At 41.8% G+C, this 20,916-nt stretch overlaps 1 protein-coding gene across 1 annotated transcript in view; it reads right to left on the bottom strand.

Moving 5' to 3' along the window:
- LOC118385281 (BMP/retinoic acid-inducible neural-specific protein 1) overlaps positions 1 to 20,916 on the bottom strand; it is a 122,378-nt gene that overhangs the window by 28,997 nt on the left and 72,465 nt on the right. The window contains exon 5 of the mRNA XM_035772279.2: positions 13,232 to 13,337. Within this exon, the coding sequence (XP_035628172.1) occupies positions 13,232 to 13,337 (106 nt within the window). The remainder of the gene's footprint in view (positions 1 to 13,231; positions 13,338 to 20,916) is intronic.

The raw sequence follows: 20,916 nt of genomic DNA, 5'->3' as shown, positions 1-20,916 counted from the left end.
AGTTAGATTTGGCAAAATCCAAAGGGAAAGCAGAGGAAGTGTTAATTCCAAAGATGAAAATAGCTTTGAGGTTGGATTGAGGTAAGGATGATGATGAGGCATGATACCATTGAGTTGTCCTTAAACCATGTATTCATGCATTCAAGTAGGCATGAATATGCGCTATAAACATTATAGGCCATACTACTCAATGAACTAGGCCTTTGCATGGTCCAGCAAAGCTTGTAAGTAAGTCACGCAAGAGGTCTAATGCAAAAATGTGTTCCTGTGTCCTCTCAAATTCGGAGGGTTGTCAGAAAGGCGGGGGGGAAAAAAGAAGGCATCACTCAGTTTGCCCCATTACTTTGAGCAATTCCGCTTGTGGGGAGAGAAAAGAGTCTGGTTGCTTTGATAGGTAGCTCCCTTGATGTCAGATTCCGTCGCAGCATTTTAATCTAAATCTAAGTGGAAACAGAGGAAATATCCAAGCATTGGGAGCTGATTGTTCGAGCACCTGTCTATGTTATCTGTGGTTGCCAGCCACCGGCTCACAAAAAGAAGGGCCAGAAAAGCATCTTCCTTTGAACATGTTGTTATTTAGGCGTTCTAGTCAAATGTCAAAGGAGAAAATGTGCCCATGACTAAGCTCACTGTTCTTCTCAAATTGGCTGCAAAACTTGCTGCGTTGAGGATCATGGTTGGTTTAAACAATTTCAGGCTTATTCCTCTGAAGCTCTTTCCATAATGTATCTCTGTTGTTCTGGTCCAAAGGGGAAGTAAAAAAGACTGCTAGTTATCCAGGGTGCACTTGGTATAAGTTCCCAATGTGATTCAATCTAAACAGAGGTAATGGAGAATGGTTAGATCTTTCTGTGTTGATCTTGTATACATTCAGGTAGATATAGTGCCGAGACTAGAGTGCGTGAAGTAGAAAAACCAAAGTGATTCAAAAGTGTGATTAAAAGGAAGGAAATGTAGTGGGTTTGCCATTACTGCAGCTTGTCCTCACCAATGTGACTATGAATACAAATAAAGAGAGGCTGCATGCCTAGTCCTAATTTCTTCAAATGCATTGAATGTTGAGGTTTGAAAAAAGGCCAAAGACTCATGTGTTAACTGAATGGTTTCGAACAATGGTTGTCATGACTACGCACTCGGGAAAACTGAAGATACAGCTAGACATGAAGTTAGTTTGATACACTGGGATTACAGTTCACTTATTTAATTTCTTAAGGCTGTGCATCTTAGGTCAACATGACTCAAGTCTCTGGTTGTTTACCTATCAAAAAATGTTATTGAAGCTTATTCAAGGTTTATAAAAATAAACTCACTAAAAACGAAGTATTGTATCATTAATTATGATTCATAATCTGCAAATGTCAAAAAAGCACTTGAAAGCTCTCAAAAGTAATGGAATCGATCCACTTATGATTCACAGTAGTGGCAAATCCCCAGAACCATTAACTATGTTCCAAGAGCTGGCATCCCCTAGCAACAGACACAACTGCCACTGAGAGCAGAGTGATAGAGAAAGCAAAATAGTGAAAGAGAATGAAAGATATAGATGGTGAAAGAGACAAAAAACGGAGTAAGAGAGTGAAAGAAAGTGAGTTATAGAGAACAAAAGTGTAAGAGAAAAAAGTAAATAGAGGAAAAATACAAATTGAATTTGAAAGAGATATAGAAAAAAAAGTAAGAACGAAAAACACAGGCCCACTCAGCACGGCTCATCTCCTCCTGACCTCCATCTCTGGGACACGCTGTGCCTGGACAATGATCCATTCTCTGGCCCTAACTCTCAGTTAACCCCCCACCGTGTGCAGGGACTTGGCTCTTGCAGGGCCTTCCCAAAGACACAATATTGAGATTCAGCAGCAGGCCTCTCCCCACATCTCCACTGTGGAGGTAATGATCTCTTCTACCCCAGGATGCCCTCTGGTTCTGACCTTGGAGAGGATGCTGAGCCCCAGCCGGCAGAGCCCAAGTCAGAGCAAGGGCCCTGGGATAGCAACAGTGCTTATGTCTCACCCAGCAAGGCTTGACTGACAGTTGATGGGTCTTCATCTGAAATCTCTTCAGACGAACAGTGTAAACAGCCAACTAGTGTACAGTACTGAGTATGGGACTTTGGCCAGCTGTTTTGTCTGAGCATTGGGCCTGATTAGGAAAAACTCCATGCACTATAGGCTATATATCCCGGTGAATTGACCTGTTTATTGACTGTTTATTACACATTTTATTCAAAATATGGAGCTATATATTCCAATATCAAGATATCATTAACTGACATGACCATAGAAAAGCAGGATATCTTACATCCTGTTTGAACCTTTAAAAGCTCCTTTAGTTAGCACTATAGTGATATCATACTGATGCCAGATGTGATCTTTTCACATTTTAAATGTCACCACTTTTGTTCTTTCTATAATTGTCTAAAAGGTCAAAGGGAATTTGAGAATGAGACACATGGAAAGTGTTAATTAAACGTACCCAGAACAAAGACTGTCTGATATACAGTGCATTCGGAAAGTATTGCATTTTTCACCTTTTATTTTTCACCTTTTTTCACCTTTACACCTTTATTCTGAAATGGTTTAATGGTTTGTTTAATGGTTTGTTTTTTCCCCTCATCAATCTCCACACAATGACAAAGAAAAAAAAAACATTTTTAGAAATGTTTGCTAAAAAAAAATTGCTTTGTTTTTACATAAGTATTTAGACCCTTTACTCAGTGCTTTATTGAAGCACCTGTCGCAGCGATTACAGCCTCAAGTCTTGTTGGGTATGACGCTGCAAGCTTGGCACACCTGTATTTGCGGAGTTTCTTCCATTCTTCTCTGCAGATCCTTTCAAGATCTGTCATGTTGGATGGGGAGCCTCACTGCACAGCTATTTTCAGGTCTCTCCAGAGATGTTTGATCGGGTTTAAATCCAGGATCTGGATGAGCCAGTCATAGACAATCAGAGATTTGTCCTGAAGCCACACCTGTGTTGTTTTGGCTGTGTGCTTAGGGTTGTTGTCCTGTTGGAAGGTGAACCTTTGCCTGAGGTCCTGAGCGCTCTAAAGCAGGTTTTCATCAAGGATCTCTCTGTACTTTGCTTCGTTCATCGTTCCCTCAATCCCAACTAGTCTCCCAGTCCCTGCCTCTGAAAAACATCCCCACAGCATCATGCTGCCCCTTCCATGGTTCAATGTAGGGATGGTGCCAGATTTCCTCCAGACGTGATGCTTGGCATTCAGACCACAGAGTTCAATCTTGGTTTCATCAGACCAGATAATCTTGTTTCCCATCCTTTAGGTGCCATTTGGCAAAGTCCAAGTGGGCTATCGTGTGGGCTTTACTGAGGAGTGGCTTCCGTCTGGCCACTCTACCATAAAGGCCTGATTGGCGGAGTGCTGCAGAGATGGTTGTCCTAGAAGGTTCTCCCATCTCCACAGAGAAACTCTGGAGCTCTGTTAGAGTGGTGGTTCCAAATTTCTTCCATTTAAGAATGATGGAGTCCACTGTGGTCTTGGGGACCTTCAATACTGCAGACATTTTTGGTACCCTTCCCCAGATCTGTGCCTCGGCACAATCCTGTCTCAGAGCTCTACGGATAATTCCTTCGACCTTTTGCTCTGACATGCACTGTCAAATGTGGGACCTCATATAGCGAGGTGTGTGCCTTTCCAAATCAAGACCAATCAATTGAATTTACCACAGGTAGACTCCAATCAAGTTGTCCAAGCATTGCGAAGGATGATCAAGTGAAACAGGATGCACCTAAGCTCAATTTCGAGTCTCATAGCAAAAAGTCTGAATACTTTGCTAAAATTGTTTGTTTTTTTAAAGCGTTTTTCACATTTTGGGGTATTTTGTGAAAATTGATGAGGAAAAAAAATAGTTAACACATTTTAGAAAATGACTGTAACGTAACAAAATGTGGAAAAGTCAAGGGGTCTGGTCGCAGGCTGGAGAGTATCACCGTCTGAAGGAGGAGATGGAGGCAGCTAAAGCGGAACGGCAATGTTACGAGGTGTTGGCTCAACAAAGCAAGCACGAGAAGCAGCCTTGGGGAGATTGGCAGAGTCAGGGTTCAGACCTGAGCCAACTCCCCGTGTTTACCGTGGGGAGCGAGTGACTGGTGTTATCCGGTTCTGTGCACCATGCCTCCGGTGCGCTCTCTGCAATTTCCCAGCAGTTGCCATGCTAGAGTGGGCATTCAGCCAGGAGGGATTGTTCCGGCTCAGCATTCCTTACCTCCAGTGCGTCTCTTCGGCCCAGGTTATCCTGCGCCAGCTCTATGCATGGTATCCCCAGTTCGCCAACACAACCCAGTGCGGCCTGTTCCAGCTCCCCACACTTGCCGGGCTACGGGGGGTATTCTGTGAGTTGTGCCAACTAGGCGCTCCAGACCTCCGGTGCGCCTCCACAGTCCAGTGTGTCCTGCGCTGGCTCTACGCACTATTCCTCCAGTGCGCCGTCATAGCCCAGTGTGTTCGGTGCCAGCTCTCCACACTCAGCGAGCTAGAGTGGGTATCCAGCCAGGACGTGTTGTGGCAGAAATGCCTTCTGGAACATGTGTAATAACAAACTTGTATGCCATCTGTAAATATGAATAAAATTGATAAATTATGAGACTAATTGGTTTAGCCACAGAAAACGAAGGCAACCTTCCCACTAGCCATAATTGGCTGAGATAATGAGTGGGCTGGATATGCCGAAAGATGAGTTCGGATTGGTCTGCCATGTAGCTCGCTTCTGTCTATAACATGAGCTGGTCAGTATGTGAAGGTAATCCTTTCTAAAGCCGATATTTTGAAAGATATCATGTAGTAGAACTGCATACGCGTTGCTCTCCACTTTCTGGAGGACCGAGTTCTTGTAATCAGTGGAATTAGAGTATGATAGCTAAGTAGATGGAGAAAATTCTGCCATTTGATTGCAAATATATGGAGACAGAGTCGAAAAGAGGACACACAGAAGGCTGTTGTATAAAACACCTGTCTCCGGATTACATTACATCTTCAAACTAAGGGCAGCCATGGCATCCGTGGCAGAGGGAGAAGCGTCCATCCATAGTCTAGCTATCAAAATGTTCAGATGTTTCTAATTTTGTCAGAAAGTCATTTTGATTTCAAGTTAAAGTGTACTGTTAGCGAGCTAGCTTGCTTGCTAACGATAGGTGTATTATCTGTGTAGTAATATTATTTGTATCTCAGAGCCATTTGCATTGCTAATTATAGCAATTTCTGTTTATTTAATAATTTATTATAAAATATATTATTTAGCATAATATATTATTTATCATAATTTATTATTATGTTAGCTAGCTAACATTGAACCTGTTTGGTTATATACCTGCAGATTCATGCAGGGTAGTAACATTATGAGTTGGAATTATGGTTAATTGTTTAGCTAGCTAGCTACATGTCTAAACAAAATATTTCACTATCCAAGTAACCATTTCAAAATCATTTTCATGATGTCACTGCAACAACTGTCGATAGACATAAATGGTAAATTCGCTCTGGTTATCTACTCCGATTTCAGAGCACTCTCGTCTGAGTGCAGAATAACTGATGAATTTATCAACGCTCAACACCCGTTGAATATGGCCGGTGTCAGTCAACGTTGGCAGAAAACGTAATGAAATTGTTGCCAGCAGCACAGTTGCAGTCACCAATGCTCTGGATAACATAAAAACAGCCTAACCAGCTCTGCTATGGTGAGTAAAATGGGCAATGAGCTGTTCTCTCATTTGTGTCTGAAAGCAGCTAGCAAGCTAGCCAACATTAGCCAGTATGCTTAACTTCTTAAGGTATAGGGGGCAGCATTTTCACTTTTGGATAAATAGCGTGCCCAATTTCAACTTCCTGCTACTCATGCCAAGAATATAAGATATGCATATTATTAGTAGATTTGGAGATTTGGATAGAAAACACTCTGAAGTTTCTAAAACTGTTTGAATCATGTCTGTGAGTATATCAGAACTTATGTAGCAGGCAAAACCCCGAGGACTAACCGTTCAGATTGTTCTTATTTAGGTTGCTGTCTGTTCAGTTACTTCTCATTGGGGAAGCAATATTTGTTAGGCACTTGTCTTCTAGTTCCTATCGCTTCCACTGGATGTCACCTTTCTTTGGAATTTGGTTGAGGTTATTCCTTTGTGCAATGAAGAAGTACGGCCATCTAGGAAATGGGTAACACTGTTGAGAGTTGCGCAAGACTTAAAGTAGCGTTTCCTCTTGTCCTCTATTGAAAACAGATAGACCCGTCTTCAATTTGATCGATTATTAACGTTTAAAAATATCAAAAGTTGTATTACAAATGTAGTTTGAAATGTTTTGGCAAAGTTCACAGGCAACTTTTGAGATATTATGTAGTGACGTTTTTTCTGGTTCAAACACGCCAAATAAATGGACATTTTGGATATATATGGACGGAATTAATCCAACAACAGGACCAATTTTGATGTTTATGGGACATATTGGAGTGCCAACAAAAGAAGCTCGTCAAAGGTAAGGCATGTTTTATATTTTATTTCTGCATTTTGTGTAGCGACTGCAGGGTTGAAATATGCTACTATCTTTGTTTACTGTTGTGCTATCATCAGATTATAGCTTCTTATGCTTTCGCCGAAAAGCCTTTTAAAAATCTGACATGTTCGCTGGATTCACAACGAGTGTAGCTTTAATTTAGTATCTTACATGTGTGATTTAATGTAAGTTTGATTTTTATATCATTTTATTTGAATTTGCCGTGCTGCATTTTCCCTGGCTTTTGGCCAAATGGGACGCAAGCGTCCCTTATAACATAAGAAGTTAAGTGCTTGACTGCTGTTGTTAGGTTAGAAAGCTCGGATCAACCCTACTCCTCGGCCACAGTGTCGAGTGTGCGTTCTGAACATTCAAGGGCCCTTTTCTCAAAAGTGAGGTTACAAGTGAATAGCCAGCTGACCAGGTGAATCAAAGCTGAATTACTTTCCCATTGTTCCTCTACTATGGTGTATGATACAGTATATTATTTGCTAGCTTTGAGTCTCTGCTTTTATCCAATGTAAAAAACACAATTTCAAATTTTGCTACATGAGACCCAATCGAGCCGGTTCGTCACATAAACAATAACAAGATTAACAAATAATGCTAGCCAGAGCAAGATGAGCTAAAACTTAATGAATCTAATGAAATAAAATTGTGCCAAATACAACCTTACAGTGAAATGTTTACTTACAAGCCCTTAACCAACAATGCAGTTTCAAGAAAAATAAGTGTTAATTAAGTAAAAAATGTATAAGAAAAAAGACAAATAAAAGTAACAAATAATTAAAGAGCAGCAGTAAAATAACAGAAGCGAGGCTATATACAATCGTGGCCAATAGTTTTGAGAATGACACAAATATTAAATTCCACAAAGTTTGCTGCTTCAGTGTCTTTAGACATTTTTGTCAGATGTTACTATAGAATACTGAAGTATAATTACAAGCATTTCATAAGTGGCAAAGGCTTTTATTGACAATTACATGAAGTTGATGCAAAGAGTCAATATTTGCAGTGTTGACCCTTCTTTTTCAAGACCTCTGCCATCTGCTCTGGCAGGTTGTCAATTAACTTCTGGACCACATCCTGACTGATGGCAGCCCATTCTTGCATAATCAATGCTTGGAGTTTGTCCGAATTTGTGGGTTTTTGTTTGTCCACCCGCCTCTTGAGGATTGACCACAAATTCCAAATGGGATTAAGGTCTGAGGAGTTTGCTGGCCATGTTTTTCCTGGAGAGAAGTGGCTTCTTTGCAGCCCTTCTTGACACCAGGCCATCCTCCAAAAGTCTTCGCCTCACTGAGCGAGCAGATGCACTCACACCTGCCTGCTGCCAGTCCTGAGCAAACCCTTTCAAACTTTTTCAGCAAGTTGGCTGTCAAAATTGTACTGATAAATGATGGAGAATAGCCTGCTCATCCTTCTGCAGCTTGCCTGTCAATGCATGCGTTGTCCCAACCAAGCACCCAACCGGCTAAATTTGACTAGCTTGCTAGCTCGTTACTTTCAGACACAAATGAGAAATCACCTCACTGACCATTTTTCTCACCCTAGCAGAGCTCGTTAGGCTGTTTACATGTTAAATAGAGTGTTTGTGACTAACTGGTACTTTCTTTGCCTACGTTTACTGACACCGGTTTACTGACACCGGTCAGCGGTGTTGCACATTCGTTCAGCATAGTTAGCTATGTAGCAAAGCGATTCACATTTCTTGCTAGCTAACCAAATGACAAGTGCAGCTATAGCTGTGTAGTCACTGAACAATTATACAAGAGGGGAAAAAGTCAGTCACTCACCCACTCCTATAATGACATCACATCCTCCGAGCAGCTAGCTAGCTAAAGTTAGGCTCTGTGTTTTTAGCATGCCACATAAATAGATATGCAAGCATATTAACCACATTTGGACTTACTTGTGCTCATTGCCCTTGCTAGTTTTATTGACATTATTGACATTCCCAGCCTTAGTTACATTTGTCAGTTTCTGTCCAAAACATTGAATCACTGAAACTGAAACAGTGCATCCCAAATGGAGGCAGCAAACAATGTACCAGGCCAGCTGTGATTTACAACCTGATAGTAATATTTATTGGTCTGCCAAGAAATGTATTGGTGAATTATATTAATCATGCATTGAACTGCATCCATATATTCTGCCAGCAATGCCTTAGTGTATGTCATGGAATGTTAAATCAAATATAACCTATTTTTAAACCCTCTTATGAAGTTGGTTTTGTAGCATAAACTGGGATTTAAAAAAAAACTGATATTATGATTGTCTGTTTGTTTCATATCTGCAAAGTATCTAAAACGCTGTCAGTTCCCACACAAATACACACCACCATACCAACACACATCACGAAATGATTGCTGCAAAGTGCAAATGTCATCTGATCACTCCTTATATGCTGAGAGTAGTAAGCACTTCTAAGAGCAGGCTGTCAGTGTATTCTTTTGTTATCTGCACGTGGGCCTTGACATACACAGAGGGCATAACACCTCACGGCTTCAGTTCAATATTTTATGATCAATCGAGGATGTGTGAAGAGGCACTACACCAGCAAAGAGAGAAGACAAATGACTCTATTGTGCAGTTTATAGGACCTGAGGTTCAATTGGCACAAATAACCAGCATTAGTTTAAAGGTTGGAGGTGATGTCAAGCCATCTACTGTAGCATAGATATCCAAAGCTTCTGCTTTTGGCATGCAGTAGCTTCAATGTTCACACATAAGTGTCATACTAACAGGAATATAAGGGCAACATTTTCACATGGAAATACTGATCTGTCACAGCCGTTTATACCACTAGCTGGATTAAATGATTATGAAATCATAATACTCTCTGAAGAGACACTAAAGTGTAAAGAGGTGTCACCAGCTCAGGAATGACATTGAAGTGTCATCAATTTTGGAGAGTTTGTGATAGTTGGCATATATTAACACCACTCTGATGACAAAAGCTTTCTAATTAACTCTAAATCTGAGATTATAATTGCTTTTAGAGGATATATTTCAGTTGTAGTACACTTAAAAACCACCTACTTTAGGCTAATGTGCAAAAAAATTGCTTTCAAAACACCCCTTTATGAAATAGCAGCATTTGAAAAACTCATCTCGTTCTCACCGAATCGTATCAACCTGCAAGATAAAGGCTGTTCATCTGGCTGTCACATATCAGTTGGATGACAAAACGTTAGTCTCCAAAGCAACAGAGGCCATACAGCAGTTGCATGGGAATGAAGCCCTTTTATACCCTATAGATTCAGTTTGAAAGCATTTTCTTTTTGGGACAAAATTGAAAAACAGTGTAACTGCAAAACAAAATGGCATGCCTAGACTCCAATGTATTACATTTTGGAGAATGCTCTTTTTTTTATCCCCCCCAGGGGTCCAATGTGGAATGTATACCCTTGGAAATATAACTTTAAAAAAAATGTAACTAGGTAAGTCAGTTAAGAACAAATTCTTATTTTCAATGACAGCCTAGGAGCAGTGGGTTAACTGCCTTGTTTAGGGGCAGAATGACCGATTTTTACCTTGACAGCACAGGGATTTGATTTGCAACCTTTCGGTTACTAATCCAACACTCAAACCACTAGGCTACCTGCTGCCCCTGAACAGTGATGATTTGAAAAAGACACATACACATTACCAGGTAACACATTGTGTCTATATTTACAATTCAGGTTGGCTATGCTGGCCTATGGTGTCCCTTGGCAAACCCAACTACCGAACCTCCAATCATGGGATTTATAAATCAATTATATGGGCTCCTGAAAGGACTAATCTCTAGAATATATAAACAACTTTTGGAAAGCTCATATTCTGAGCTATCCATTAAAAAAGTATGGTCTACAGATTTAAGTGAGCTGAACAACCCTTCAACTGGAACAGAATATGGAAAAAAAAAATTCTTAGAGTCCCATAAATGTATACATTTACATTTTGTTCACAGACTGTATTTAACACCAAGGAAATATTTTGCTATGAAATTGGTCCCAACTCACAACTGTTCACTGTATCCCCTAAATCAGGTAGGCACGTTCATTCATATGATGTGGGAGTGTCCTGCAGTTAAATGCTTTTAGGACATAATGTATTATTCATTTTGCTTTGCATCTACTATGTTACTTAATGACGACTAGGGGGTGGGGGGGGTGACTAACAAGCAACCCTTTAAGGGTTAGGGGAATGAGATAGGAGGTTGGGGGTGGAGGCCCACTTCTTTTTTGTTTTCTTTTAGTGTACATGATGAATGTATTATTACTTTAACTGTAATATGATCAAAATGGTCAATACTTTGCAGTTATGTCCCTTTTTTAAAAATGTTTAATTTTCTTCTTCTGAATGTCAGCTCACAGGTACAACAATAAGATGTGTGAAATAATGACTGGAACATATGATATTAACAGAATACGAAATGATATGAACTTAAATATTGTATCTTTAACTCATCCAATGAAAAAAAATGACTAAATAAATTGTCTGAATCCAAAAGAGCACTTTAATTCCTTGAGTGAGAGATTTAGTGGTGTAGTCGAAAATATCTGTTTTTTTGACAATGAAGGTAAACTGCATAAATGAAAAAGTGATTTGAAACTTGACCACTTTTAACGGTGGCTTTCATCACTGTCCCAATGGGAGCTGTGGTACATCTAAGATACAGTTGCAGGTGATTCTTCATCGAAGAAGTGTTGGAGATGACAATGAAGGATTCCTTCAAAAGCAACGCACTAATTACAACGTTTGTCTACTTTTCTATCTTTGCAAGCTTATAGTTGCCACTCAAAGATGATATTTGCGTGTCAATTGATGTTACAAATGTAATATTGAATACAGTATGTGATCTAAGTATACTCAGACTATAAATACACTTCTGTAAATAAGTTAATAAAATAAACATAACAAAATCTTCCCTGGGAAGGTCAAGGATGAAGTAAATTAAAATATTCTGATTGCTCAGGCTATTGGGTTTAATTCCTTCATGGGCCAAACACACCATGGATAAAAGTGACAATTTTATTAGCATAAGGACAGAAGATCCATGACAAAATGAATGGGAGAAATCTCCCAGAGTGGAATTATGGAGCAAATCTCTGGTTCATTCCATAAAATACATTCATATTCAATCCGCAAGACAGTGCAAATCAGGTGAAAGTCCCTATGAGGCTTTTTCTCTATGTATGAACAGAATTTCATTATGTGAATGGACTGGGGGCTAAAGGGGAATATTGACCCTTAACCCTCCAGCCATTGTAGCATTGGGTTGGATACTCATGATTCCCCGCAGTGGATCCGCAAAAGAAAAATTGGCTGATGAGTGGAATGAAAATATTATTTCAACCCACAGGCAGACTCGTGGTTCAAAACAATTATATTGGGGGTTGAAAATGTTTTAAATAAAGAAAAAAATATTTTCTACAAACCTAGGAGCTTTTTGTGTTGAATTGCGATGCGAATTCCATTATGTTAACGGTGAGGCAGACATAGCCTAGGCCAAGGCTATCAGCCATGCAGTGAGAGAGCGCAGAGAACTGTCCATTATTTGTCTGGTGCTGAAACATTCCTAATTTGTCCATGTGATGCAAAAATGGTAACAAGCTAAATGTAACAGGAAAAATAAAAATAAATGTTATGTGAAATCACCGGTTTGGAACTATTTTGGAGTCATTGTGGACAAGGAGGACAACAAGCTTGTAGATGGATACACAGCTTGCAAAAGTGCAAGTAGGTATTTGTTACGATAATTCAGTTAATTATTACATTAATTCAGGCTTTCGTTCAATTAGATCATACACAAGTCATATAAAGTTTAAACCTGTGCGGCTGGTAAAAGTTTGAGTCGTCAATAGCTAACTAAATAAATGTATGCTATTTTTGCAGCCTATAGCCTATTCGATTCTGGGAATTGGTTATTTAACTTTCAATTAAACAATTGTATTATCTAAACAATATTGAATGTTGCAACGATGTGCGCTGAGAGTCGGGAAGCAAGTTCAGGGAGTGAGTGTTTTAATAAATAAACACAACATAATACAGAAATAAGAAACACAAACAACGCACAGACATGACACAGGAACAGAAACAATGATGCCTGGGGAAGGAACCAAAGGGAGTGACATATATAGGGAAGGTAATCAGGGAAGTGACGGAGTCCAAGTGAGTCTTAATGACGTGGTACACGTAACAATGGTGACAGGTGTGCGCCATAACGAGCAGCCTGGGGACCTAGAGGCCGGAGAGGGAGCACACGTGACAAATGTAAAGGTATTGTTTTGTTATGTCGTCTATAAGCTTTCATTAGGTAAGAAGAAGGCTACTTAGAAGGTTCTTCTTCAAAGCGATTTGAGTCAATGTGCTGCATAGTATTGTGAAAATAATAAGATAGGCCTATCATTCTTAATTCATGGCATGGTTTCCTTTTAACCAAATGTTGAATAGACATGCAGACAAATGAATTAGTCCAGTGATAGCCTAATATCCTACTACTTTGGAGTCGTAAAAACAATTAAATGAATAGATTTTATTTAGCGGGTCATGGATCGGCTCTCAGAGGAATTCTATACAGGAGGTTCAGGTTGTGGAGGAAAATCTGTCCTGATGTTGGATATCGGATGGGGCAATTCATTGATGTGGCCAGTGGGGGGCGGGTGCGGCAGAAAAAAGCTGACCCCTGCAGGACTCTACTCCCATGGTGGAAGTACGGTCAGGGACATGAGCGGGGATGTTTACCTTGAAGATGGAGCTTGCTCTCCGGGCTCTGCAGGAGGACAGAGCTCACCGAGTCCAGATTATCATAGCTGCTGCATCCCAGTGGGCCAGTACGAGTCTCTGTCACCTGCAAGAGAATCAGGACAAAGATGAGAGGAACAGTAGGGGACAAAGACACCTGCAGTGTGTGTGTGTGTGTGTTGGAGTGAGGGAGGATAGGGGGTGATCATAGAGAGAGTTATTTTCATGAGAATTTGACTAGACTCACAAGCTGAAATCCTGAGTTGAGATTTAGGACTCGATTCAATCGATAGCGCTGGAGATCTTTGCTGTAGCGCAATTGAAATGTAAAGTTAATTTCCAATGGAGCCGACATGCAGTATTTTGCAAACACGGGAATATTGTCATATCATTTATAACACACTGTATTACAGGTCTTCAGCATTACAGATTTAATCGAAACCCTTACACATGTCACATACACTACATAGGTGCAGTGAAACATTTTGTTTTACAGGGTCAGCCATAGTACCATGGTGCAAATTAGGGCTAAGTGCCTTGCTCAAGGGTACATCAACAGAGTTTTCACCTGGTCATCTTTCACCTTCGAACCAGCGACCTTTCAGTTACTGGCTAAACGCTCTAACCGCTAGGCTACCTGACGCAACATGCAACTCATCAAGCAGTCATTGGTATCATTAGAGGGTCGGATTGAATGTTTTATTCTGGACCTTGGGTCAGGCATGGTTATATTGCCACGTAAATTAGTGGTGTGCGGCATTTCCTTTACGAAGAAGGGGACACTCATCAACTAACAATATCTGCTATACATGGTTAGAAACATAGCACATACTGTATTTCTATTTTATATGGATCCCCATTAGTTTCTGCCAAGGTAGCAGATACTCTTCCTGAAAAATTAAGGCTGTGATAAATACTGCTGGCTGTAGATTAATTTAGCTATGGATAATCCATTCATATTTCAAATGGGACTGTGTGAGTAGTTCATAAATATCTGAACTCCATGTGCGTGCCGCGCTAGCACATACGTGTTCTGCGTTGCTCAGCTAAGTGAACCGTATTTGGGCCAAAGCGCAGAAGACAGCGTATGAGGTCTTTCTACACAGCACTTCTACAGGTACCTCCTTATGTCCGTCTGCGACGTGTACCACCACCGGCTCCTAAGACCTATTTTCTTTTAAGGACCTTTAAAGATGTTATTTCCTTTTAAAAGAGGCAAGACGCTAATGGACTTTTTTTTCTTCAATCGGTGCCTGCGCCCCACTCTCTGCTAGAGAATATCACTTCCCTTTATAAAAGTCACAGACATCGCCTCTCTTCCTGCACAAGCTTCAATCTATGGGATAATTAGGGTAGTCAAATGTGAGGGTGCTTTTAGGTCTTACTACACGTCTAACTTTAGACTTATTTTAAGACATTGCTCTTGAAAAGAAGGGTGACTTTCTTCCTTTTTATCCCCTTTTCTTCTCGTAACGAGCTGGCCGGCAGTGCTCAATAGTACTTTCACACGATTCCAAGAAGCCAGATGCGATGCTACTCAGCAATGGAGATTAAGAGAAAAAACTCCTGGCATTAACCTCAATGGAAAATCACTCAGGCTCTGGCTCAGTTAGAAAACTCTTAGCTTGAATGAGGGGGGGTTGCGTTGGCAGCTTGCATGAAGTCCAATCTCGTGAATAGGGGTTATCGAAGATGCGGGAAGGGTCCATGGTGAACAAACATGATATACAGCTACATTGATACAGAGCGCAGATACAGTGATGGGTAAATCAGATCCTCAATTCACCCAGTAAAATGTGTTTGTGTCCTTAAATGCCCTATTTCTCCCTTCCTGCTTGGGACACGCTGGTTAAATCAACATTGTTTCCACATCATTCAATAAAATGATGCCGAATCAATGTGGAATAGATGTTGAATTGATGTCTGTTCCCAGTGGACATTTTCCCATCTTTCATTGTGATTCGGGGCCAGATGGCAGGCTGACAAGCAGGAAATTAGACAGATGTATATCTTACCCTTGACGTCACTCTGTTGTGGGGTAAAACTGAGAGTGATAGGATCCCAACAAGCTTCGCAATAACATTGCTTAACATTAAAGTGTATGTCCCTTCCTGCCAAATGGTAAATATGTTATGTTTTGAGCACAATAGACAACATCATTTGGATCTGTTTATTATTTAAGAGTATCTAAAGTTAGGTATGCTTGCAGCAGCCATACCACTGCAACTGTCCACCACTGCAAACTCCAAAATGTCAGAAAGCTACAGTAAAGTTACTGACTGAGAATCCAAAACAAGAACTTTTCGAATTACTCTGCAGCCCTGCATAAAGTTTCAAAGTAGATTGATTACTGTGCTTGCCTGGCCTATCAAACCCTGGCATCTTGATGGGTGCTGACAGGGTGCTTTTCTCCCGTTGCTTATCACATAATAAATGACTTCCTATAAAGGTCGTATTGCATGATGCATGGTAACCTAGCAGAGTGAATAACTGGTCTTTATATAACCTCTGGGCAACCCCATTGTTGGCAAAACATGCACATGCATGCACGCGCATGCATACACACACTCACTCACAGTGTCACACATACTGTACACACAACTGTGTGCACTGTGAATGCAGAAAATACATCAGACATTTTCCCTCGATCAATGTGTGCTATAGTGCAAGAATCATATTGTCAAAAGGAGGGAAAATATAAGATTACTGTCCTTGGTAAATCACCACTGATTCTCACTCACTCACTCACTCACTCACTCACTCACTCACTCACTCACTCACTCACACTCCATTTATTGGTTTGCCAGATTATAAAAACGGCATACAACGTAATAAAAATACAAGGAGCAATCAAAGAGCTGAAACAGGCCAAGGGGGATTTAGAGGATTTGGATTATTAAGCGGAACACAACTCAGAATCCCAGTGGGGCCACACTGTTTCATAGTCCTATCTTTAAACCATGGCTCTAGAACACGCTGTCTTTGATCTCCAAAAATCAGTAAACCTACACTCTTTGACAAAAAAGGTGCTATCTAGAACCTTAAAGGGTTCTTCGGCTTTCCCTATAGGAGAACCCTTTGAAGAACCCTTTTGTGTTCCATGTAAAAGTAGAACCTTTCTACAGAGGGTTCTACATGAAACCCAAAGGGGTTCTACTTGGAACCAAAAAGGGTTCTCTTATGTGGACAGCCGAAGAACCCTTTTGGAACCCTTTTTTTCTAATAAGAGTGTAGAATCATAAGCATATTTGGATTATAATGAGAGGAACAATGTTATCCTGTGTTTGTCAATTTTAGGATTTGTTTGAATTGCATACTCAATCTTTGTCCAGAGGAGGAGAATTGGTTTGTGTTAGAGTGAAAACATACTATATAGTACATTGCATCCTATCCATCTCTTCTCATTTAGATGGATCCCACTAATGGTTATAGCATATTTCCTGTCAATTATGTGCACAATGGATTGCTAAGAGCATGTCACGCTGGAAGCCTCAGGAGCAATGGCATTTCAATATGTTGTGTAACGGGATGAGTGGCAACGTTATGTCTAATACCCATTTTGTTTAACAATATCACCATGTATTTTTAATTAACACCTATTCAATTATTCACATTATATGCCATTTTCATGGTGTCTGTGATTCATAAGGACTCAAGTGAACTTCATGCACTGTTGCAGTCATTATTCAAAATGTATAATTGTAGATTTTTCCCTCCAGCACCGCCTGACAGAAAAACTATGGCTGCAATAAGACTGGCTTCAGGAGGCGTTATTGCAAGCTTGCTGAAGTTCAGGAAATTGCTTGCCCTTGCAGCTCAGATGAAGCACAATCAACCAATCAATCCTTCTTCGCCCCTCGCTCTTTGTTTCACAGAAATATGTCATTAACTACTAACTTACATCCATGTATCCCACCAGATCACAAGGTGCTTGTAATTTCAAGACAAATGAACTTACCTCATTCACCAACAATGAGCCCACATGGCAGTCATTTTGTGCTGCACATCTACACTTTATTACGGCAGTGTAGAGGTGAGGAGTATTACTACTGACAACGTTTGTGGTATAGCTACAGTTAGTGAATCAAGGCACAGATATTAGCATTACTGCTTATCAAAGGCTTCAAGACATCGCCTAGCCCTGTCCTCTAGCCATTTCAGAAATATTTGCTGTCACACAACTCTAGTGACAGCAGGTAGGATTAAAAATCATGTTAGCCTGAGAGAAGGAGGGAGAGAGGGAACGAAGGAATAGATTGGGACTTGAGGGAGGGGTACATCCAGTATGATGGAGTGTCTTCATCAAGGGAATGCTGTCACAGCAGAGCTTTCTTAATGTGCCTATCACCTGCCACTCACCTAATGACTTTCTATTTCTGGAAACAGGGAAATGAAGGGAGAAGCTCCCCAGTAACTCTTTATGGCTGGACACATCTCAGAGTAAGTTTGCTTTTGGAATGTAACGTGATTCCATGGAATTTAATAATTACACTGTATCACATGGCCTACCCGCAAAACTCATGATATGTCAGTTGGTAAAATTGGTAGTGCTAAAACTGAGTACCAACATATAAAATACAAATGCATTCATTAGGCCACAACCCTCCCCAAACAAGTAATCATAGCTGAGTAAAATTCACACCCCTAAAAAATCTGGGTCACCCCAAAAAACAATTTCAATATTTCAGACACATTTGGCTCCACACTACTCAAGAGGACTGTGGACCACATAGGTGGCAATCAGAAAGGAGAAACAGGATTCTGGCCTGTCCCATAGATCCGGCATGGACGCCTGGAAAAACAACTGCTGCATCATCAGTAAATCTGCATATTGAATCCTAGTGTAAATCAGGCCAGCAAGAGTGACTCTTCAGGGAGGTGACCTTGTGGGAACCCTGGCCAGCGTCACACAGCAGAAACTATATTCCGACCACCCCTGTATAATCATCCATGGTCTTTGTTACAGATAAACAGTCTGCTCATAACATTGAATTTTTTCCTCCATCTTTCAATAAAACACCCTACAGGGAATCTTATTTTCCTTCTTAAATGACCCCCTCCAATGATCCCCCCTCTTGCAGCCAGCTATTGGATCCTGCTACACAGACGCACACGTCTTACTTTTTATTTCTAACGGGAGGGGGATTGTGCCGTGCACAGTTTGACGCGTGTTCTTCATTCTGTTGTGCTGTTCTTCATTTCGCTTAGTGGGCTACTGTACATGTCTGATTTAGGCTATGCTACAGTTTTAGACAGTATGCTGTGTCCCAATTACTTGTTTGTTTGCCCTGCTGAGGCATGGGTGGATGGAAAGACAAACGAATAGGTAGCCCGACTAGGAAGCACAATGGAAAGATAGTTGGCTCTGAATGAATGACGGGGTAATGGACGGGTTGTCACATGAGTTGACGCTGGAGAGACGAAGCAGGTACGGGGAGTAAAACATTTCATAAATAACGGACATGGAACGAGACAGGAACAGCGTCAACAAACTAATACTAAAGACAAAAACAATACAATGCAGCCGTGGGGAACAGAGCAGGGGAACTGACAAATATAGGGGAGGATATAAACAGGTGATAAGTGCTGATGCGCGTGACGAGGGAAGGCAGGTGTGCGTGATGGATGGCAGGAGTGTGTGATGCAGGGCCACCTGGCGCCCTGGGCGGGGGCAGGGAGCGGTCGTGACAGTACCCCCCCTCCTCTTGGGGCGCCATACGGCGTCCCACCTGGGTGAACTGGCTGAGACATGGGAGCCTGTCGATCCGGCTGCAGAGGCGGAGACCGATGATCCGGAGGAGAGTGACGTGGGATGGGAAGCCACCGAACCAACCGAGGTAAGGAAACCTCTCGAGCCAGCCAGGGCGTGGAAGCCCGATGGGCTGGCTTAGGCACCCCCAGTTCCATCGGCGGCAGAATCCACCCCGACATCACCAACAAAACAAAAGACAAACTAAAAAAACTCCTGGACCGGCTGGGAGAACAAGAACTGACGATCCGGCTGAGGCCCGACGTGGGATGGGTGCCATCCGAGCCAACTGGGGCAAAGAAACCTCTCGAGCCAGTTAGGGCGTGGAAGCCCGACGGGCTGGCTAGGCACCTCCGGTTCCATCGGTGGCGACCCAGAGCCGGTGTCTCCATACCAACCGGAACGCCAGTACTCCCCGATGCTTCGTATGTTGGCTGCTGCATTCTGTCACATGAGTTGACGCTGGAGAGACGAAGCAGGTACAGGGAGTAAAACATTTAATAAAGATGGACATGGAACGAGACAGGAACAGCGTCAGCAAACTAATACTAAAGACAAAAACAATACAATGCAGCCGTGGGGAACAGAGCAGGGGAACTGACAAATATAGGGGAGGATATAAACAGGTGATAAGTGAGTCCAGGTGAGTCCAATAACGCTGATACGCGTGGTGAGGGAAGGCAGGTGTGTGTGAAGGATGGCAGGAGTACGTGATGCAGGGCAACCTGGCACCCTCAAGTGCCCAGAGGAGGGAAGAGCGGGAGCAGATGTGTCATGAGTTGATCAAATCGGAGGGCATGTTGTCCGGTCCTCTGGCAGTCTCTATGGGGGTGCCACAGGGTTCAATTCTCGGGCCGACTCTTTTCTCTGTATATATCAATGATGTTGCTCTTGCTGCGGGCGATTCCCTGATCCACCTCTACGCAGACGACACCATTGTATACACTTTCGGCCCGTCATTGGACACTGTGCTATCTAACCTCCAATCGAGCTTCAATGCCATACAACACTCCTTCCGTGGCCTCCAACTGCTCTTAAACGCTAGTAAAACCAAATGCATGCTTTTCAACCGATCGCTGCCTGCACCCGCATGCCCAACTAGCATCACCACACTGGATGGTTCCGACCTTGAATATGTGGACACCTATAAGTACCTAGGTGTCTGGCTAGACTGCAAACTCTCCTTCCAGACCCATATCAAACATCTCCAATCGAAAATCAAATCAAGAATCGGCTTTCTATTCCGCAACAAAGCCTCCTTCACTCACGCTGCCAAGCTTACCATAGTAAAACTGACTATCCTACCAATCCTCGACTTCGGCGACGTCATCTACAAAATTGCTTCCAACACTCTTCTCAGCAAACTGGATGCAGTTTATCACAGTGCCATCCGTTTTGTCACTAAAGCACCTTATACTACCCACCACTGCGACTTGTATGCTCTAGTCGGCTGGCCCTCGCTACATATTCGTCGCCAGACCCACTGGCTCCAGGTCATCTACAAGGCCATGCTAGGCAAAGCTCCGCCTTATCTCAGCTCACTGGTCACGATGGCAAAACCCATCCGTAGCACGCGCTCCAGCAGGTGTATCTCATTGATCATCCCTAAAGCCAACACCTCATTCGGCCGCCTTTCGTTCCAGTACTCTGCTGCCTGTGACTGGAACGAATTGCAAAATCGCTGAAGTTGGAGACTTTATCTCCCTCACCAACTTCAAACATCAGCTAGCTGAGCAGCTAACCGATCGCTGCAGCTGTACATAATCTATTGGTAAATAGCACCCCCATTTTCACCTACCTCATCCCCACAGTTTTTATTTATTTACTTTTCTGCTCTTTTGCACACCAATATCTCTACCTGTACATGATCATCTGATCATTTATCACTCCAGTGTTAATCTGCAATATTGTAATTATTCGCCTACCTCCTCATGCC

This window comes from Oncorhynchus keta, chromosome 6 (assembly GCF_023373465.1).
Source record: "Oncorhynchus keta strain PuntledgeMale-10-30-2019 chromosome 6, Oket_V2, whole genome shotgun sequence".
NCBI lineage: Eukaryota > Metazoa > Chordata > Actinopteri > Salmoniformes > Salmonidae > Oncorhynchus > Oncorhynchus keta.
Note: the sequence above shows the minus strand (reverse complement) of the source record. Positions and strands in the feature narration are given on the sequence as shown.